Raw genomic sequence first — 18,561 nt, 5'->3', positions numbered from 1 at the left:
AGAGTTGATGGTGCCTCGGATAAGAGTGGTAGATGTGAGAGAGGAAAGTGGGTGGCATAAAAGGGGGGCAGAGCTGATGGGGTTTGTTGATGGGAGATGAAAGAACCGAGGGAAAAAAGTCACCAAGTATGATTCCTAAGATTTTAGTCTGAAAAATGGGATAGTGATAGTATAGATAACTGAGATGGGTTAAAATGGAGAGGATTATAATTTTGATGGGGCAAGGGTGGGGCAGAAGTTATCTTGGGTGTCTTAATTTGACGAAAGTTCAGATCTAGAGATTTGTGTGTGCATGTGTGTGTGTGTACATAGGTAGGCAGACATAAAAAATCTCTATAGATATGTGTACCTATGTGTGGATGTGTGTATATAAAACTGGTATTTTATTGAATAGGTAGTATTTAAAACATTGGGATTAGGTGAAATCCCTAAGAGACATTGTAGACAGGGAAGTGAAAGTGACAGAGGATGAAATCTTAGAGTATTCTGGCATGTAGGACTCTAGCAGAGGAGGAGGAACCACTAATGTAATAGGAAGAAACCCAGGGAGTGTGTTAACTTGGAAGCCCAGAGGAAAAAAAGTGTTTAAGGGAGGGAGTGGTTTGACTCTGTTGTGAATTTCAGAGAATTTGAGCAAGATAAAGACAGAACTGACAATAGAATTTGGCACCTTGGGGATTTCTGGTGACCTTGTTAAGATTGATTTTGGTGTAGTGTGTATGAAAGTCTGTTTGAGAGTAAGTTGTGGAGAGAATAAGATGTGAGGACATGATGAAAATAAAAGAAGTTCATTTCTGGCGGTTTAAGGTAAAGGAACCATAAAACCAGCAGAAAAATTGGACTGAGCTATACTAAAGCATAATTGTATCTGATAATGTTTATTAGTTCTAATATTCATCTAATATATGACAGAGTTCTGTACCTAAGTTTATTTAGAATATTGTTTTAAAACTACAATTATGCCAGTTAAATATGAAAAGCGTTGTAAAGAGTGGAGTTCAAAATAATTAAAACTGTAATATTGAAAAGCTTATTTTCAGGTATATAAAACAGTAAGATTTAAGATCTGTCTTCCTGATAATATTTTTACAGTTTTTAAGAAATTAACCATCATGTTGTATATATAGAGAGTAAGGTGAAACTATCCTTGCTATCCATGTGTATTACTTACCTAGCATATGATTAATTGAACAAATATTCATTGCCATTTGGAAGTAGTCTGAGTTAGGCTCAGGTCACACAGTAATGAATGAAAACACACTTTCCCTAACCTCCAGGAATTTACGGATTAGTGAGATAGTAAAATGTTAAACAGATATAGAAGCAGATATGTAATTACCTAATGTGGTAAGTGCCATGAAGGAAATGTATGCTGTAGAAGAAAATAGAAAGAAAACCTAAATTAGTTGTGGGATCTTTTAGTAATTGTTTCCGTTAAGCCAAGTCTTGGTGAATAGTGGCGTTTATCTAGTAGGAGCTTGGGGATACAGCTGAGTGCTGGAGAGATAGTGCACCATTTCCAGATGGTGCAGGGCCTTGAAGGCCAAGCTGTGGACTTCAGCTTTGACACGGAAGCAAAGGGGAGACTGTGGAAGAGTTTTAACAGGGAATTTTGGGCTACAGTTTGCACCTTTGGAGATTTTGTTTATTTGTGAGAGTGAGAGAACATAACCAGGGAGAGCAGCAGGCAGAAGGAGAAGCAGGCTCCCTACAGAGCAAGGATCCTGATGCAGGACTTAATCCCAGGACTCTGGGATCATGACCTGAGCCAAAGGCAGACACTTAACCCACTGAGCCACTCAGGTATCCTGTTTGCCCCTTTAAAAAGCATTCAAGCTTCTTTTGTGACTATAGTACAATACACATGAACATGAAACTTAACCATTTTTTTTTTAAGATTTTATTTATTTATTTGACAGAGAGAGATCACAGTAGGCAGAGAGGCAGGCAGAGAGAGAGGAAGGGAAGCAGGCTTCCTGCTGAGCAGAGAGCCCAATGCGGGGCTCGATCCCAGAACCCTGGGATCATGACCTAAGCCGAAGGCAGAGGCTTTAACCCACTGAGCCACCCAGGCGCCCCGAAACTTAACCATTTTAAAAGTATACAGTTAAGTACCATTAATTACATTTACAGTGTTGTGCAACCATTTTACTATGTAGTTCCAGAACTTTTTCATCACCCAAGGTGGAAAACCCTGTCCTCCTTATGCAGTCACTCTCCATTTGTCAGACTTATTCAGTGAAACAAGAATTGTAAGAAGAGAAGAGACTACTTAAAGGCTTTAAAAATAGTGCAGGTAAAAGATACTGGTTGCTTAAGTTATGATGGTGTTAGAAAAAATTGAAATTTTTCTATATATGGGTATGTGTACATGTATGATTTTTTCTTTTAATATAATTTTTTTCCCCAATTGGAGCCCTTGTAAATTTGTAAAGTAATGGAATCTGTTGTGTTTTCCCAGGTGTCCTTCAGATGATGCAGACAAGAATTGGGGCTTTACAGGGAGCTGTTGATAGGTACCGTTGTTCATTTCGTTAATAAGTGGAATGGAAAGAAGTTTAACCATTGATATTTTGAAGATGATTTTGTTGTCACACTTCTTTATTTTCCTTTAGGATGAAAGCAAAAATTGTGGAACCATACAATAAAATAGTAGCTCGGACTGCACAACTCGCAAGACTTCAGGTAGGTTCTCACTTTTCATTTCTTTGTACTTTATTATGCATTTTGTTCTTTTAAGTGGAAAGATTCCAAGAGAATGAATTCTGAGGAAATAAGGGGATATGAGAATAAAGGGGAAAAATACTACAGAGCTTTAAAATAAGATATGCAGGGGCTTTTTGGTTTTTGTTTTTTGAGAGGGAGGGAGAGAGAGAATCTTAAGCAGGTTCCACACCCAGCATGGAGCTGGATGGGGTTGGGGCAGCTTATCTCATGACCCTCAGATTATGGCCCAGGCCGAAATCAAGAGTTGGATGCTTAACCGACTGAACCACCCAGGAACTCCAAGATACGCAGTTTAAAAGAATACAAATCTTGACTATTCAAGTGAATTATTTTCATTCATATTATTATAGTGTACATAATTTACTAACTTATTAAAATTTAAAAATTATTTGTTCAATAGAGAACAGGAAGAAATCTAACATTTATGCTGTGACCAAATGTAAGGAATCCAAATTATAACTTGTTCTAATAATTTGTGCACTTTTTTGGGAAATTAAGTTTTTGATTAGAATTTAGTGATTTTTATGACCTTTGTTTTTCCAAATATTTTTTCTGTTCCTCCCCTATCCTTCTGGGACTGCAGTTACAAATGTACCAGGCATCTTAAGGATATCTCACAAATCACTGGATTCTCTGTACATTTTTTTCCACCGTCCTCTTTTCTCTGTGTGATAATTTTTATTGCCTTGTTTTCAAGTTCACTTATTTTTTTTTTCTGTACTGTTTAATCTGCTCCTAATCGTATTCAAGTGTACTTTTCATTTCAGACATTTTTGTTTCACCTGTAGAAATTTGATTCAGGTCTTTTCTTACATTCTATTAGTCTACTTAATCTTTGAACATATAGAATATTGTTAAAATAACTACTTTAATGTCTTTGCTAATTTATAGAGTGTGCCAGTCATACCATAGTCCAGTTTGAAAATATTTTCATCACCACAGAAAGATCCCTCAGGTCCGTTGGCCAGTCTTGCTTCATTTGGGCTGCTGTAACAGATTATCGTAGACTGGGTGGCTTATAAAGAGAAACGTCTTACAGTTCTGGATGCTAGAAGGCTGAATCAGGGTGCCAGCCTGGTCATGTCCTTAGTGAAGACTCTTTTGGGTTGCAGATAATACTTTTCTTTTTTATTTTTATAATTAAGTTTTTAACTTTAATTCCAGTCTATTTAACATACAGTGTTCCATTAGTTTCAGGTGTACAAAGCAGTGGTTCAACAATTCTATATATTACTCAGTGCTCATCATGATTAGATAGTCCTTTTCTTGTTGTATCCTCAAATGGCAGACAGGGCAGGTGAGATTTCTTGGGTCTTTTATAAAGGAACTAATCCCATTTGTGAATTGTTCACTTTCATGATATAATCACCTCCCAAAGTCCCCACTTCCTAATATCACATTGGGGGTTAGGATTTCAATCCATGAATTTTTTTTTTTTTTAAAGATTTTATTTATTTGACAGATGGAGATCACAAGTAGGCAGAGAAGCAGGCAGAGAGTGAGGAGAAAGCAGGCTCCCCACTAAGCAGAGAGCCCGATGTGGGGCTCAATCCCAGGACCCTGGGATCATGACCTGAGCCGGAGGCAGAGGCTTTAACCCACTGAGCCACCCAGGCGCCCCAATGAATTTTTTTTTTTTTTAAATAATTTCATGTATTTTTTTCCTTCATCATGTTAAGTGTACTCTTTAATCCCCATCCACTATATCCCCTTTCCCCCACTTCCCTCCCCTCTGGTAACCATCAGTTTGTTCTCTATAGTTAGGAATCTGTTTCTTGGTTTGTCTCTCTCTCTCTTTTTCCCCACTTTGCTTGCTTGTTTTGTTTCTTAAATTTCACATATTAATTGGATCATATGGTATAGGTCTTTATCTGACTGCCTTATTTCACTTAACGTTTTACTCTGTAGCTCCATCCATGTTGTTGCAAAAGGCAAGATTTTAACCTTCAGTTTACTCCAGACGTCAGTACCTTTTCCCGTTCCCAGTTCTAGGCAGTAGCTAATCTATTCTCTGTGTCTATTGATTTGCTTTTTCTGGTCATTTCATATAAATGGAATTGTACAAGATACCGTCTTTTGTGTCTGGCTTTGTTCATTTGCATAATGCCTTTGAGGTGTATCTACGTTGCAGAATGTTTTCAGTAGTTCATTCTCTTCTAATTGTTGAATTCTGTTCTGTTTTATGGATGTATCACATTTTATTCATCCATTTACCAGTTGATGGATATCTGAATTATTTCTAGTTATTGGCTTTTATGAATAATGCTGTTATGAACATTTGCTCACATGTATTTCATTTCTCTTAGGTAGATTCCTTTCTTTCTTTCTTTCTTTCTTAAAGATTTTATTTATTTTCCGGATAGAAAAAGAGAGCACAAGCAGGGGGAGTGGCGGGCAGAGGGAGAGGCAGGCTCTCCGCTGAGCAAGGAGCCTGACGCAGTACTCAGTCCCAGGACCCTGGGATCATGACCTGAGCTGAAGGCAGACACTTAACTGACTGAGCCACCCAGGTGTCCCCTTTTAGGAAGATTTCTAAGAATGGAATTGCTGGGTTGTATGGTAAGCTTGTTTAATTTTTTAAGGAACTGCCATGTTGTTTTCCAAAGGGCCTATACAATTTTATATTCCATCAGCAATGTCGGAGGGTTCCAGTGTCCACACATCCTTACCAACACTTGTTCTCTCTTTTTTTGACTATGGGCCTGCTAGTGGGTAGACAGTGGTGTCTCATTAGATTTTAGCTTACATTTCGTCAGTGGCTAGTGATACTGAGCAACGCTTCACGTGCTTTTTAGTCCTGAGTATATCTTCTTTGGTTTGCTCAGTCTATTCATATCTTTCCGGCATTTTAAAATTGGGTTATCCTACTGTTTGTTTTTTTTTAATTGAAGAATAGTTGACACACAATGTTTTGTTAGTTTCAGGTGTACAATATAGTGACTCAGCTTCTCTGTACATTATGCTGTGCTCACTGTAAGTGTGGCTGCATCTGTCACCGTACAACAGCATTACAGGACCATTGACTGTATTCTCTATGCTGTGCCTTTCATCCCTGTGATTTACCCACTCCGTAACTGGAAGGCTATACTGCCCACTCCCCTTCACTCACCCCGCTCCTGTCTGCTGACCATCAGTGTGTTCTCTGTGTTTATGGGTCTGTTTCTGATTTTTCTGTGTGTTCGTTTGTTCTATTTTTAAATTCCACATATAATTGAAATCATCTGATACGTGCCTTTCTCTGTTGACTTAATTCACTTAGTGTAATACCCTCTAGGTCTATCTAAATTGTTGCAGATGTCATGATCCCATTCCTTGTTATGGCTGCATAATATTCGTGTGTGTGTATGTGTGTGTGTCCACCATGTCTTCTTTATTCATGTATCAGCGGACACTTAGGTTGCTTCCATTATCTTGGCTATTGTGGATAATGTTCCACTGGGCATGGGGTGCAAATATCTTTTTGAGTTAGTGTTTTTGTTTTCTTTGGATAAATACCCAGTTAGGTTTTTGTTTTGTTTTGTTTTGTTTTGTTTTACATATTATGCTACAATATATGATTTGCAAATATTTTCTCCCAGTAAATGATTTTTAAATCTTCCTCCCAGTCTATCCCTTGACTTTTCGTTTTTAAGTGGTGTCTTTTGAAACAGAAATTGTAAATTTTGATAAAGTCCAAATTATCAAATTTTCTTTTATGGATTGCTAGCACCATTTCTTAAAAGCAACTTTTCTTTCCCTGTTGAATTTTCCCTTTTTGTTACCTTCACGATATTTAATTGGCTTTATGTATGTGGGATTATTTCTGGGCTACTCTCTTCAGTTGCTCTAGTCTTTTTTTTTTTTTTTAAAGATTTTATTTATTTATTTGACAGAGAGAGATCACAAGCAGGCAGAGAGGCAGGCAGAGAGGAGGAAGCAGGCTCCCTCCTGAGCAGAGAGCCCGATGCGGGGCTCGATCCCAGGACCCTGAGATCATGACCTGAGCCGAAGGCAGCAGCTTAACCCACTGAGCCACCCAGGCGCCCCACAGTTGCTCTAGTCTTTTGCCTTTTTATTAATAGTACACTATCTTGATTACTATAGCTTTTTAGTAAGCCTTCTTTCAGGCTAATGATCTTTAAGAAGAATACTGTTTTAGTACCTTTGCAATTACCTATGAGTTTTAGCATCAGCTGACTAATTTCTACTAAAAAGCTGGTTAGGATTTTTTTTTTCTAGTATCATTTGTATTTCTAATATACTAGAAATTTCTTCTTACACAATATTTTATCATTCTGTTTTTTGTAGGGTAGGAGATGTTGTAATTTTTTTTTTTTTACTTTTTCCCATTTTTCTCTTTATTGAGAATTTTGGTGAATTTTTGTCTTACTCCTAGAGAACAAAAAGGTAGTTTTAGAATTGCAAACCCAAATTACAATGAAAAGTAAGATAATTCAAGTTCTTCTTAGAATAAAGTCAGTTTTGTTCAAGGCTAATCTCAGCTCTGGCTGATATTCATCTTAATGAACTTTCTTATTTTATTTTTTAATTCATTTTCTATCTTTTATTTTTTAAAATTTAAATTCAGATAACATACAGTATATTATTAGTTTCAGAGGTAAAGTTCAGTGATTCATCAGTCTTATATAACACCCAGTGCTCATCACATCACATGCCCTCCTTAATGTCCATCACCTAGTTAACCCATCCCCCTACCCCCTTCCTTCCATCAACCCTCAGTTTGTTTCCTATGATTAAGAGTCTCTTATGGCTTGTCTCCCTCTTTGATTTTTGTCTTTTATTTTTATTTTTCTCTCCCTTCCCTTGCTCCTCTGTTTTGTTTCTTAAATTCCAAGATGCCCTTCAACGGACGAATGGATAAGGAAGATGTGGTCCATATACACTATGGAGTATTATGCCTCCATCAGAAAGGATGAATACCCAACTTTTGTAGCAACATGGACGGGACTGGAAGAGATTATGCTGAGTGAAATAAGTCAAGTAGAGAGAGTCCATTATCATATGGTTTCACTTATTTGTGGAGCATAACAAATAGCATGGAGGACAAGGGGAGTTAGAGAGGAGAAGGGAGTTGAGGGAAATTGGAAGGGGAGGTGAACTATGAGAGACTATGGACTCTGAAAAACAACCTGAGGGTCTTGAAGGGGCGGGGGCGTGGGAGGTTGGGGGAACCAGGTGGTGGGTGTTGGAGAGGGCATGGATTGCATGGAGCACTGGGTGTAGTGCAAAAACAATGAATACTGTTACGCTGAAAATAAATTAAAAAAAAAGAATGAAAGAAAAAAATTCCACATATGAGTGAAATCATATGATAATTCTTTGATTGCCTTATTTCGCATAGCGTAATCCTCTCTAGTTCCATCCATGTCATTGCAAATGGAAGGATTTCATTTTTTTTTTAAGATTTTATCCATCTATTTGACAGAGATCACAAGTAGTCAGAGAGGGAGGCAGAGAGAGAGAGATGGGGAACCAGGCTCCCCACCGAGCAGAGAGTCCGATGTGGGGCTCAATCCCTGGACCCTGGGATCACAACCTGAGCTGAAGGCAGAGGCTTTACCCACTGAGCCACCCAGGCACCCCAGGATTTCATTTTTTTAATGACTAATATTTCATATATATATATGTGTGTGTCTATATATGTGTGTGTCTATATATATATATATATATATATAGACACACACACACACACATATCACCTCTTCTTCATCCATTCATCTGTCAGTGGACATCTCGGAAAAGCTGGTTAGGATTTTGACTGGACATATACTGCATCCATAGGTGTATTTGGGGAGAATTGACATCTTAACAATATTGAATCTTCTGACTCGTGAATATGTTATCTCTACGTGTATATAAGTCTTTAATTTCAGCCATATTTTGATTTCGGTTTTGTTAAATTTATCTTTAAATATTTGTTTTTGTTACTGTACTAAATGGCATTTCTAAAAAAATTCTATTTTTTCATTGCTATTTTATATAGAATTGGTTTTTGAAAATTGACTCCATAAAGGAAATAATGGAGTTGTTTTTTTTTTTTTAAGATTTTATTTATTTGAGAGAGAGCACAAGTCGGGGTAGGGAGAGTGGCAGAGGGAGAGGGAGAAGTAGACTCCCGGCTGAGCAGGGAGCCAGATGTGGGACTCAATCCCAGGACCCTGGAATCATGACTGGAGCAGAAGGCAGACACTTAACCACCTGAGCCACCCAAATGCCCTGTAGGTTTGTTTTTTTTTTTTAAAGATTTTATTTATTTATTTGATAGAGATCACAAGTAGGCAGAGAGGCAGGCAGAAAGAGAGGAGGAAGCAGGCTCCCCGATGAGCAGAGAGCCTGATGCCGGGCTCGATCCTAGGACCCTGGGATCATGAGCTGAAGGCAGAGGCTTTAACCCACTGAGCCATCCAGGTGCCCCTGCCCTGTAGGTTTTTTTTTTAATTAAGTTTTCTTTTCATATTCTTAGTAGGCATAGTATGACTTAATGCTGATATTGTTTGAAGGTAAAGAATGTAGATAAGACAATGAGGGATTGATAACTAAGCAGCTCTGATTTTCTTAGTAAGCCATTGGAACATCTACTACGAGAGCTGTTGTTATTGTAGGGAATACAAAGATGGGTAAGATAGTACTTGTTTTCAAAAAGTTTATGTCATGGTTAAAGGAAGTATGATAACTGCACAAAATGACCTAATAAAATACTGATTACATAATTGTGAAAATAATAAGTATTCACAGAAGGGAGAAATTATATGCAATTGGATTGTTTTATGAAGTGTTTCATGCTTAAGAGACGAGAGAAGCTTAAAGAAGTAGGCTGTTGACAGCTTTGAAATAAATCTTTAAGAATGAATGCAATTGATAAGGGTTTTAAAGGATAGGTAGAATTTGGGTAGGCTAAGATGAGAGTAAGGTATTATAGACAGAAGGAAGAATATGACAAAGGCATGAGGTGGAGGCTTGCAGGGCATATCCAGAGAATGGCAATAAAAGTGTGCATTAAAAGGATTAATTCAAGCCATTTCCCCTTGTCCTTCTTACTTATTACATGTATCTGTCAGCTTCCTTCTTCACTAAAGACAAACCAGGCTCAGTTATCTTTACAGTGAAAGTCTTTACGTTACAGTTTCTGGCTTTAGTACCCATACTAATCCACCTATTATTCTGTCCTCACTCTTCTTTGACTTTCTTAACTCCAGTTATGATCTTCATCTGAACTCTACCTGAGCCATCTATTCCCATAACCACACATTAACCTCTGAAACCCTAAACCCTTATGGTCCATTTTCTTTTTTATACCTCTCCTGATTTTTCCAGCTTTCTCAGTACCTTCCCTCAGACCTGTTTTTTTTTAAATAGCTTTATTGAGCTATAATTCAACTAAGTGTACAACTAAATTTTCTCAATTTCCTGCCTCCTCTAACTCTCCAAATTTGGTCTGTAACTGTACATTTCTTTGTCTTTCCCAATATTGCTTCTTTATATCTTATTCAAGCTTTTTATTAAGCTATATATAAATTATAGTTACTTTTTTTGGTTTGAATTTATATCTTTAACTTTTGTAAGTAAGTTAGAACTCTGTCTAGAAAAAATGTTTTTATATTCATTTATATCATATTTGCTATCTTTAGCTAGAATTAACATTACCATCTTTTGATTCTTTTTGTGTATTTTCTTGCAGTACTGTGACTTTTCAGTTGCTAAAAGACCTTGAAAAGTTAGATACAAGCACACAATCTATTAAGAACCTAATAGAAAAGAAGTGTTTAATGCTTCTATGAGTTGGAGGGTTTTGGTTTGGTCTATAACACAGATTTTATGTTACACATTGCATTTATATCTTTTACTTCAATGTGAATATTTTTGATAGAATTTTTAGTATCTGGGGAGCATTCCTGAATGGAGAATACACATTGCCTATATTTTATTTAATTTATTTTTTAAGATTTTAAATGATCTCTACACCCAAAGTGGGACTTCAACTTAGAACCCTGAGATCAGGAGTCACGTGCTCTGCTGACTGAGCCAGCCAGGCATCCCTCATCACTTATATTTTAGAAATTTCTAGTTTGTCTGTTAGATTTATTAAACAGTAATTCATTAACATTAAGTAATCATTACCTCTTTAAATGTTTATAGACTCTTTATGCAAGTAATGGCAAAACTTAGAAGAAATTCTATTGCCCCAGACATTTAAAAACTGGTTACAAACTTACTTAACCAAATTCTTTTAAACATTGAAACAGAATAATAAATTTGATAGATTTTCTTTCTCTAAAATTAGTTTTTTATTTAAATTTTAGTTAACATATGATTCAGTATTAGTTTCTGTAGTAGAATTCAGTGATTCATCATTACATAAAACACCCAGTGCTCATTATAAGTGCCCTCCTTAATACCCATCACCGAACTAGCTCATCCCCCACCCATCTCCCTCCATCAACCCTCTGTTTTCTATTGTTAAGAGTTTCTTATGGCTTGTTTCCCTCTCTTCTTTTTTTCTTTCTCCCCTTTCCATATGTTCATCTGTTTCCTAAATTCCACATTTGAGTGAAAGTATATGGATTTGTCTTTCTCTGACTGACTTATTTCACTTAGCATAATACACTCTAGCTCCATCCATGTCATTGCAAAAGTTAAGAATTCATTCTTTTTGATGGCTGAGTAATATTGCATTGTGTGTGTTTGTGTGTGTGTATACACACATACCCCAGGTCTTCTTTATGATGGACATTTGGGCTTTGTCCATAGTTTGGCTATAGTTGATAATGCTGTTATAAATATTGGGGTGCATGTATCCCTTTGAACCTGTATTTTTGTATCCTTTGGTTAAATACCTAGCAGTACAATTGCTGGATCATAGAGAAGTTCTATTCTTAACATTTTAAGGAATCTCCGTACTGTTCTCCACAGTGGCTGTACCAGTTTGCTTTCCCACCAACAGTGCACGAGCGTTCCTCTTTCTTTGCCTTCTTGCCAATACCTGTTATTTCTTGTGGTGTTGATTTTAACCATCCTGACAGTATGAAGAAGAAATGAAATACTGATATACCTGTATTAACACTTATTAAATCAATGAAGTATTGTACTGTTCTGCTTGTCTTCTTGTGACCATCTTTGTCTCCTTCAGATTAGTCTTTTCTCTTTTGAATATCAATTTGTACTTACAGTCTTTTGTAGACTTAATATCTTCCAATTAATGTTACGTTTTATTTTTAGTTTTTTACTAAAGATTTATTTATTTATTAAAATTTTTATTTATTTGACAGAGATGGGGAGAGAGAGAGAGCATAAGCAGGGGGAGCAGCAGGAAGAGCGAGAAGCAAGGTCCCTGCAGAGCAGGGAGTCTGATGCAAGGCTCAGTTCCATGACCCTGGGATCATGACCTGAGCTGAAAGCAGATGCTTAACCAACTGAGCCACCCAGGCATTCCTGTTTATTTTATTTTAGAGAGAACACGCCCATGAGTGGGGGAAGGGATGGAGGGAGGAGATGGAATCCTCAAGCACACTCCTGCCCAGTGTGGAACTTGATCCCAGGATCCTGAGATCATGACCTAAGCTGAAATTGAGAGTTGGACGCTTAAACGGCTGAGCCATCCAGGCGCCCCATCTTCCAGTTAGTTTTAGTTACTGTATTCTTTTTTTTTAAGGTTTTATTTATTTATTTGACACAGAGAGAGCACAAGTAGGTAGAAAGACAGAGAGGGGGAAGCAGGCTCCCTGCTGAGCAGAGAGCCCGATACGATACGGGGATACGGGGCTCAATCCCAGGACTCTGAGAACAAGGCAGAGGCCTAACCCACTAGGGTAACTAGGTGCCCCTAGTTACTGTACTCCTGTTGGTGCTCAAGCTATCAGTATAATCATTTGGAATCCTTTCAAACTGACTTTGTTTTTTAAAGGAGCCATTGCCATTTTTGAAAGTGTCTTTGTTCTCTGCGGGTAGTGGAAAGTTCTAGACCCATTCTGATGCTTTCTGCTGGAAGAAATAGGATTAATTAACTGCTAGACATCCTGATTTCTTTTAGTGAATAGTAATACTGTACACCAAAATTTGCATGTAGGAGAATTGACTAGAATTGATGCTGTGAGCAACTTTTTATGATGGACATAGCAGAAGTTTTTTTTTTTTTTGTGCTCAGTCACATTGATTTTTTTTTTTTAACATTGAAGAGTTTACCATGTTAATCATTTTTAAGTACACTGCTAAGTACATGAACATTATTGTGTAACAGATCTCCAGAACTTTATCCTCTTCTAAAACTGAAACTCTAAATGCCTTAAATAATGAATTTTTCTTTCTCACTCCTGTCTTCCCTTTTAGAGCCTACCTTTTTACTTTCTGTTTCTATGATTTTGACCAGTTTAGCTGTTTATAGGAGCAGAACATAGATTATTTGTCCTTTTAGCTTATATCATTTAATATAATATCCTTGAGGTTCATCTGTGTTTTAGCACATGACAGCATTTACTTCTTCTTTAAGACTGTGTAGTATGTATGTATGTATGTGTAGGCCACATTTTCTTTATTCATTGATCCACTGATGGACATTAGGGTTGCTTCTGCCTCTTGGCTGTTATGAAGAATGCGGCAGTGAACATGGATGTGCAAGTATCTCTTGAGATCCATTCTGCTTTGAATTGCTTTGGAGAGATACTCTGACTATATGGTATTTGTATTTGTAATTTCTTGTGGATCCTCCATCCTGTTTCCAGTAGTGGCTGCACAGTTTCTGTCCCCATCAGTAGGGCCCGAGTTCTCCAGCTTTTTTGCATCTTCATCAACACTTGTTATTTTCTGTTCTTTGGGTACTGGCCCGCTAATGGGTGTGAGGAGGTATCTCACAGTGGTTTGGACTTGTATTTCTGCTACGATGAATGATATGGAGCATCTTTTCATATGTTTGTTGGCCTAGGTATATCCTAGGAATGGGTTTGCTAAGGTTATTGAATTTCTGATCTTTGGCTTTATTATGTAATGCCAAATTATTTTCCCTAAGAGGTATGTCATGCGTACCAGCAGTATATGAGTTGGCATTAGTTTGTATCCTTGCCAACATTTGGGGTTGTCAGACTTCTTGTTTTTTTGCCAGTATTTTGGGTGTGCGATGGTTTCAATTTTGTTTTTCAGTGTCCTAATTGCTGAAGATACTGAATACCTGAGATAAGTCCTCTATTGTGAGTTTCAAATATCCCTTTGTGCTTGTTTTTTCTCTTTCTTTATGATATCTAGATGGACAGAAGTGAAATTTGCCATTTTTTCTGTTAGGGTTGGTGTTTTGTTTTATTTTTGGTTTTTTGTCTTGTTTAAGAGAACTTTCTCTACCCTGAGCTCATGAAGATATTCTGTATTGTCCTATGTCATATGTTTTGGTCTGTAATATACCTGAAATATTTCTAAGTTTACTGACCTATTTTTGTTAAGTGTCTTATCTGCTGTTACTTCCATCCTGTATGTTTTTGATTTTTATATAATGCATTTTTCATCCCTAATATTTTATCTTTTTGTATCTTTCTATAATATACTTCTTGAACACATAGAATATATTTATAATAGATATCTTAGTATTCCAGTCTTCATTATTTCTAGGTCTGTTTTGTGGATTGACCTTTCTTCTTGTTACGGGCTTTATGTTTTTACTTACTCATATGCCTGTGAATGAGGACTGGTTTTAATTCTTTGTTAGTGCAGGTCCAGAGCAGACTTTGGTTTAGGGCTAATTTATAGTTTAGTCCTAAATGTTTATTGCTAGGTCTTTATATTGTGAGCTTTGTGATTTGTTTCAGTAATTCTTTCCCTGCATTTTCTCTTACACATGTACAGATTGGTTACTTTCAGTCCAGTTCTGTGTCCATAAACTAGCTTTTTTTGGTTCTTCTGAAGTCTGATCTCTCTTTCCTCACTGTGGAGAGACTGTCATGTTCTATTTCCCTCCCCTTTCCCTTTGCTGGCACCTGGAAATTGTCTCCTAGCAGTATACTAGGATAGTTAAGTTCATTTTCTTGCTTTTCTTTTTTTAAAGATTTTATTTTTAAGTAATCTCAACACCCAACATGGGACTCTCACCCACAACCCTAAGATCAAGAGTTGCATGCTGCACTGACTGAGCTAGTCAGGTGCCCCAAGTTCATTTTCTTCCTTTTCTTTCTTCCAGGGATCACAGTCCTGTGCTATCTGTTGTTGAGTGTCTGAAAATGATTTCATGTACTTTGTGCAGTTTTCTACTTGTTTAAGATGGGAGTGTATTTATGCACCACACCCAGTGCTCCATGCAATGAATTCTGGAATACTGAAAAGAAATAAAATAAAATGAAGGGAAAAAGAAGAGTTTAATCTCAAAAAAAAAAAAAAAAAAAAAAAGAAGAAGATGGGAGTGTAAATCCAGCCTATCATTCCATCATGTTAGAAGTAAAAGTTGCTCTCAGTTTTAAAAATGGAGTTGTAAGTCACATGCTACAAAATTCACCACTTTAAAGTGTATTTTAAGTGTAAAGTGAGTGGTTTTTACTATTTTCACAAGGTTGTGCAACTAGCACATCTAATGTCAAAACATTTTCATTACCCCAAAAAGAAACTTTGTGGCCATTAGTAGTTGCTCCCCTTTACCCATTCCCCTCTCTAATCTGCTGTTTGTCCAGGTGGCATTGCCTATCCTGGACATTTCAAATAAATGGATCATACATTATGTGGCATTTTTTTTTCTGGCTTCTTTCACTTGGCATAATGCTTTCAAGGTTCATCCTTGTTGTAGTATGTTTCAATACTTCATTTCTTTTTAAGAATAAATAATATTGTATGGATATACCACATTTTTGTTTATCCATCCAGTTTGTTTTCCCATCACTTGATGGACATTTGGGTTATTTCTATTTTCTGACTATGATGAGTAGGAACTGTTATGAACATTTTTGTCTAAGTTTTTGTGTGGACGTATTGTTTTCAATTATCTTGGGTGTTTACTGGAGGATATGCAAGGTTGTATGCTACTTGTTTACTATTTTGATGTATCAAATTAATATGCATGCAACCTTAAACTTAGACAATGTTATATGTTAATTATTTATCAATCTCTGGAAAAAAGAAACTTTGGGGAATGCCAGACTGTTTTCCAAAGCAGCTGTACCATTTTCCATTCCTATCAGCAATGTATGAAAGTTAGTTTCTTTATTTCTTATAACACCTCTCTTCTTTTTAATATAGCCTTCTTTTTTTGTTGTTTTAAAGATTTTATTTATTTATTTGACGGACAGAGATCACAAGTAGGCAGAGAGGCAAGCAGAGAGAGAGGAAGGGAAGCAGGCTCCCTGCTGAGCAGAGAGCCCGATGCAGGGCTCGATCCCAGGACCCTGAGATCATGACCTGAGCCAAAGGCAGAGGCTTTAACCCGCTGAGCCTCCCAGGTGCCCCTTAATATAGCCTTCTTATTGGCTAAGAAGTAGTACCTCTGGGTTGTTTTATTTTCTTTTTAATTTTTAAAATTTATTTTTTAAAGATTTTATTCATTTGAGAGAGAGAAAGAAAGAGCATGAGCAGGCGGGGGCCGGGGGCGGGGAGCAGAAAGAGAAGGTGAAGCAGACTTCCCGCTAAGCAGGAGCCCAGTGCAGGGCTCAATCCCAGGACCCTGGGATCATGACCTGAATTGAAGGCAGAGTCTTAACCAACTGAGCCACCCGGGCACCCCCTTCATGGTTGTTTTAATTTGAATTTCTGTAATGACTAAAGATTTGAGCATGTTTTATTGTACCTATTGGCCATTTTAAAAAATCTTTTTTTTTTTTTTTTTTTTACAGTGTTACTAGTTTCAGGTGTACAATACAGTGATTCAACAATTCCGTGTATCACTAGGTACTCATCAAAATAAGTGTACTCCTTAATTCCCATCATCTGTCTAACCCACCCTCCACTTTACCTCCCCTCTGGTAACCATCAGTGCTGGTGGGAATGCAAACTGGTGCTGCCACTGTGGAAAACAGTATGTATGGTCCTCATGAAGTTAAAAGTAGAATTAACCCTGTCGTCCAGCAGTCACATTACTAGGTATTAACCCAAAGAATACAAAAACACTAATTCAGAGGGATACCTGCACCCCTATATTTATAACAGCATTATTTACAATAGCCAGGATATGGAAGTAACACAAGTGTCCATCAATCGATAAATGGGCAAAGAAGATGTGGTATATATAACACAATGGAATGTTATTCAGCCACAAAAAGAATGAACTCTTACCATTTGCAACAACACAGATGAATCTAGAAGATATGATGCTAAGTGAAGTTAATCAGAGCAAGACAAATAGCATATGATTTCATTCATATGTGGAATTCCAGAAACAAAACAAAAGAGCAAAGGGAAAAGGAGAGACAAACCAAGAAATAGACTGTTATAGTGTCTATTAGCCGTTTGTATATCTTCTCTTATTCAGATTTTTGCTCATTTTAAAAGTTGGTTTTTGACCTATTTCCTTCCTTCCTTCCTTTATTGTTTATTATTTTCTGCACTTGGAATATATCATTCCATTATGTTCTGCCTTCTGTTTTAGTTGTTGAAAAACTTTGATTCTCACCTGGATTTTTTTTAAGGTAATCTGTAGTTTTCTTCTGGCTTCTTTTAGGATTTTCTCTTCTTTTTGATTCCCTTCAGTTTCAGAATGTGGTTCCTTTTTATTCATCTCAAGTGTAATTAGATTTTCTTTTTCCATCTGCGAGTTTATCTCTTTCATCATTTGTAAACCATAATTTCTTCAAATATACATCATTGTCTCTCTCCTTTGTCTTTAGAATCTAATAAATGTATGCTCAACTTTCTTTGTCATCCAAGCCATTTACTCACGTTTCCTTGATCTATGTGGTTTTTTGTCTTTCCTGGACTTTTTCCTGATTGTATTTTCATTTCATTCTTTATTTAGCCAATTACAGTCTGTGATTAAACTAGTCTATTATTATTTTGCTAAATTTTGGTAATGTTTATTTTATTTTTAAAAGTTCGATTTTTATTTTCCTGAAATGCTGTATGACCTGTCCTGTTTCTTGTGTTCTGACTTTTACCTCTTTGTATATATTCTGCAGAGGTTTTCTGTTATCTGACTCTGGAAGGTACAGTGTTTGTTGTGTTTGTAGGTATGTTTCTTTTTGTAGTATGTTTGGCCTGTTTTGTCTAATGGAGTTCAATTTCTTTGGGTGCCTGATTATCTTTTGCTGTGTGCTGGACATTTTTTTTTTTTTTTGAGAAGTTATTTTTTAGAATATCTGAGTCCTTAAGAGAAGATTGGTTTTGTTTCTGAGTGGCATCAGAAATCACTATCAGTCTAAGAACAACATTAAATTTAATCAGTTTTAACTATCTGCTCCATTTGGCCTCCAATCTTGGCTGTTAAGATGTAGGTTGTAGTTTTCCAAGATTAGCCAGTATTCTCAGATTTCAAGTGGATTTGCTTCTTTTCTCTCTGGATTCTCCTGTACTTCACTTTTAGCTTGGTATTTCTATGTTTTATCACTTCTTTGATGCTTTTCAGACATTTTTACATGTCCTACAACATTTTTAGTTGTTTTCTGTGGTAAGCTAACAATCTAGTGCCATACTGAAAATAGAAGACTCACATGTCTTATCTTTTTTATAAAACAAATATTTAATACTTAAAAAATATTTAAATCAAATTAAATTCTTAATTAAATTAATTACTTTTAAATTTAATTTAAATTTATAATTTATAAATTATTATAAATTTATAATAATAAAATTTTATAAATTTTAACTTATAAAATAATAAAATTTATAATAATTTATAAATTATTAATTTATAATAATTTTTTTAAGTGTGTGTGTGTGTGTGTG

General features: G+C 36.4%; 1 protein-coding gene across 1 annotated transcript in view; it reads left to right on the top strand.

Annotated features, from left to right (window-relative positions):
* Positions 1 to 18,561, top strand: part of COG5 (component of oligomeric golgi complex 5) — a 276,431-nt gene that overhangs the window by 11,928 nt on the left and 245,942 nt on the right. Inside the window, exons 4-5 of the mRNA XM_032873369.1 lie at positions 2,462 to 2,516; positions 2,616 to 2,685. Of these exons, the coding sequence (XP_032729260.1) occupies positions 2,462 to 2,516; positions 2,616 to 2,685 (125 nt within the window). The remainder of the gene's footprint in view (positions 1 to 2,461; positions 2,517 to 2,615; positions 2,686 to 18,561) is intronic.

The sequence above is a fragment of the Lontra canadensis genome, unplaced genomic scaffold (genome assembly GCF_010015895.1).
Source record: "Lontra canadensis isolate GAN:19392208 unplaced genomic scaffold, GSC_riverotter_1.0 scaffold48, whole genome shotgun sequence".
NCBI classification, from domain to species: Eukaryota; Metazoa; Chordata; class Mammalia; order Carnivora; family Mustelidae; genus Lontra; species Lontra canadensis.
The sequence above is the reverse complement of the archived record's forward strand: the minus strand, read 5'-3'. Positions and strand labels throughout refer to the sequence as shown.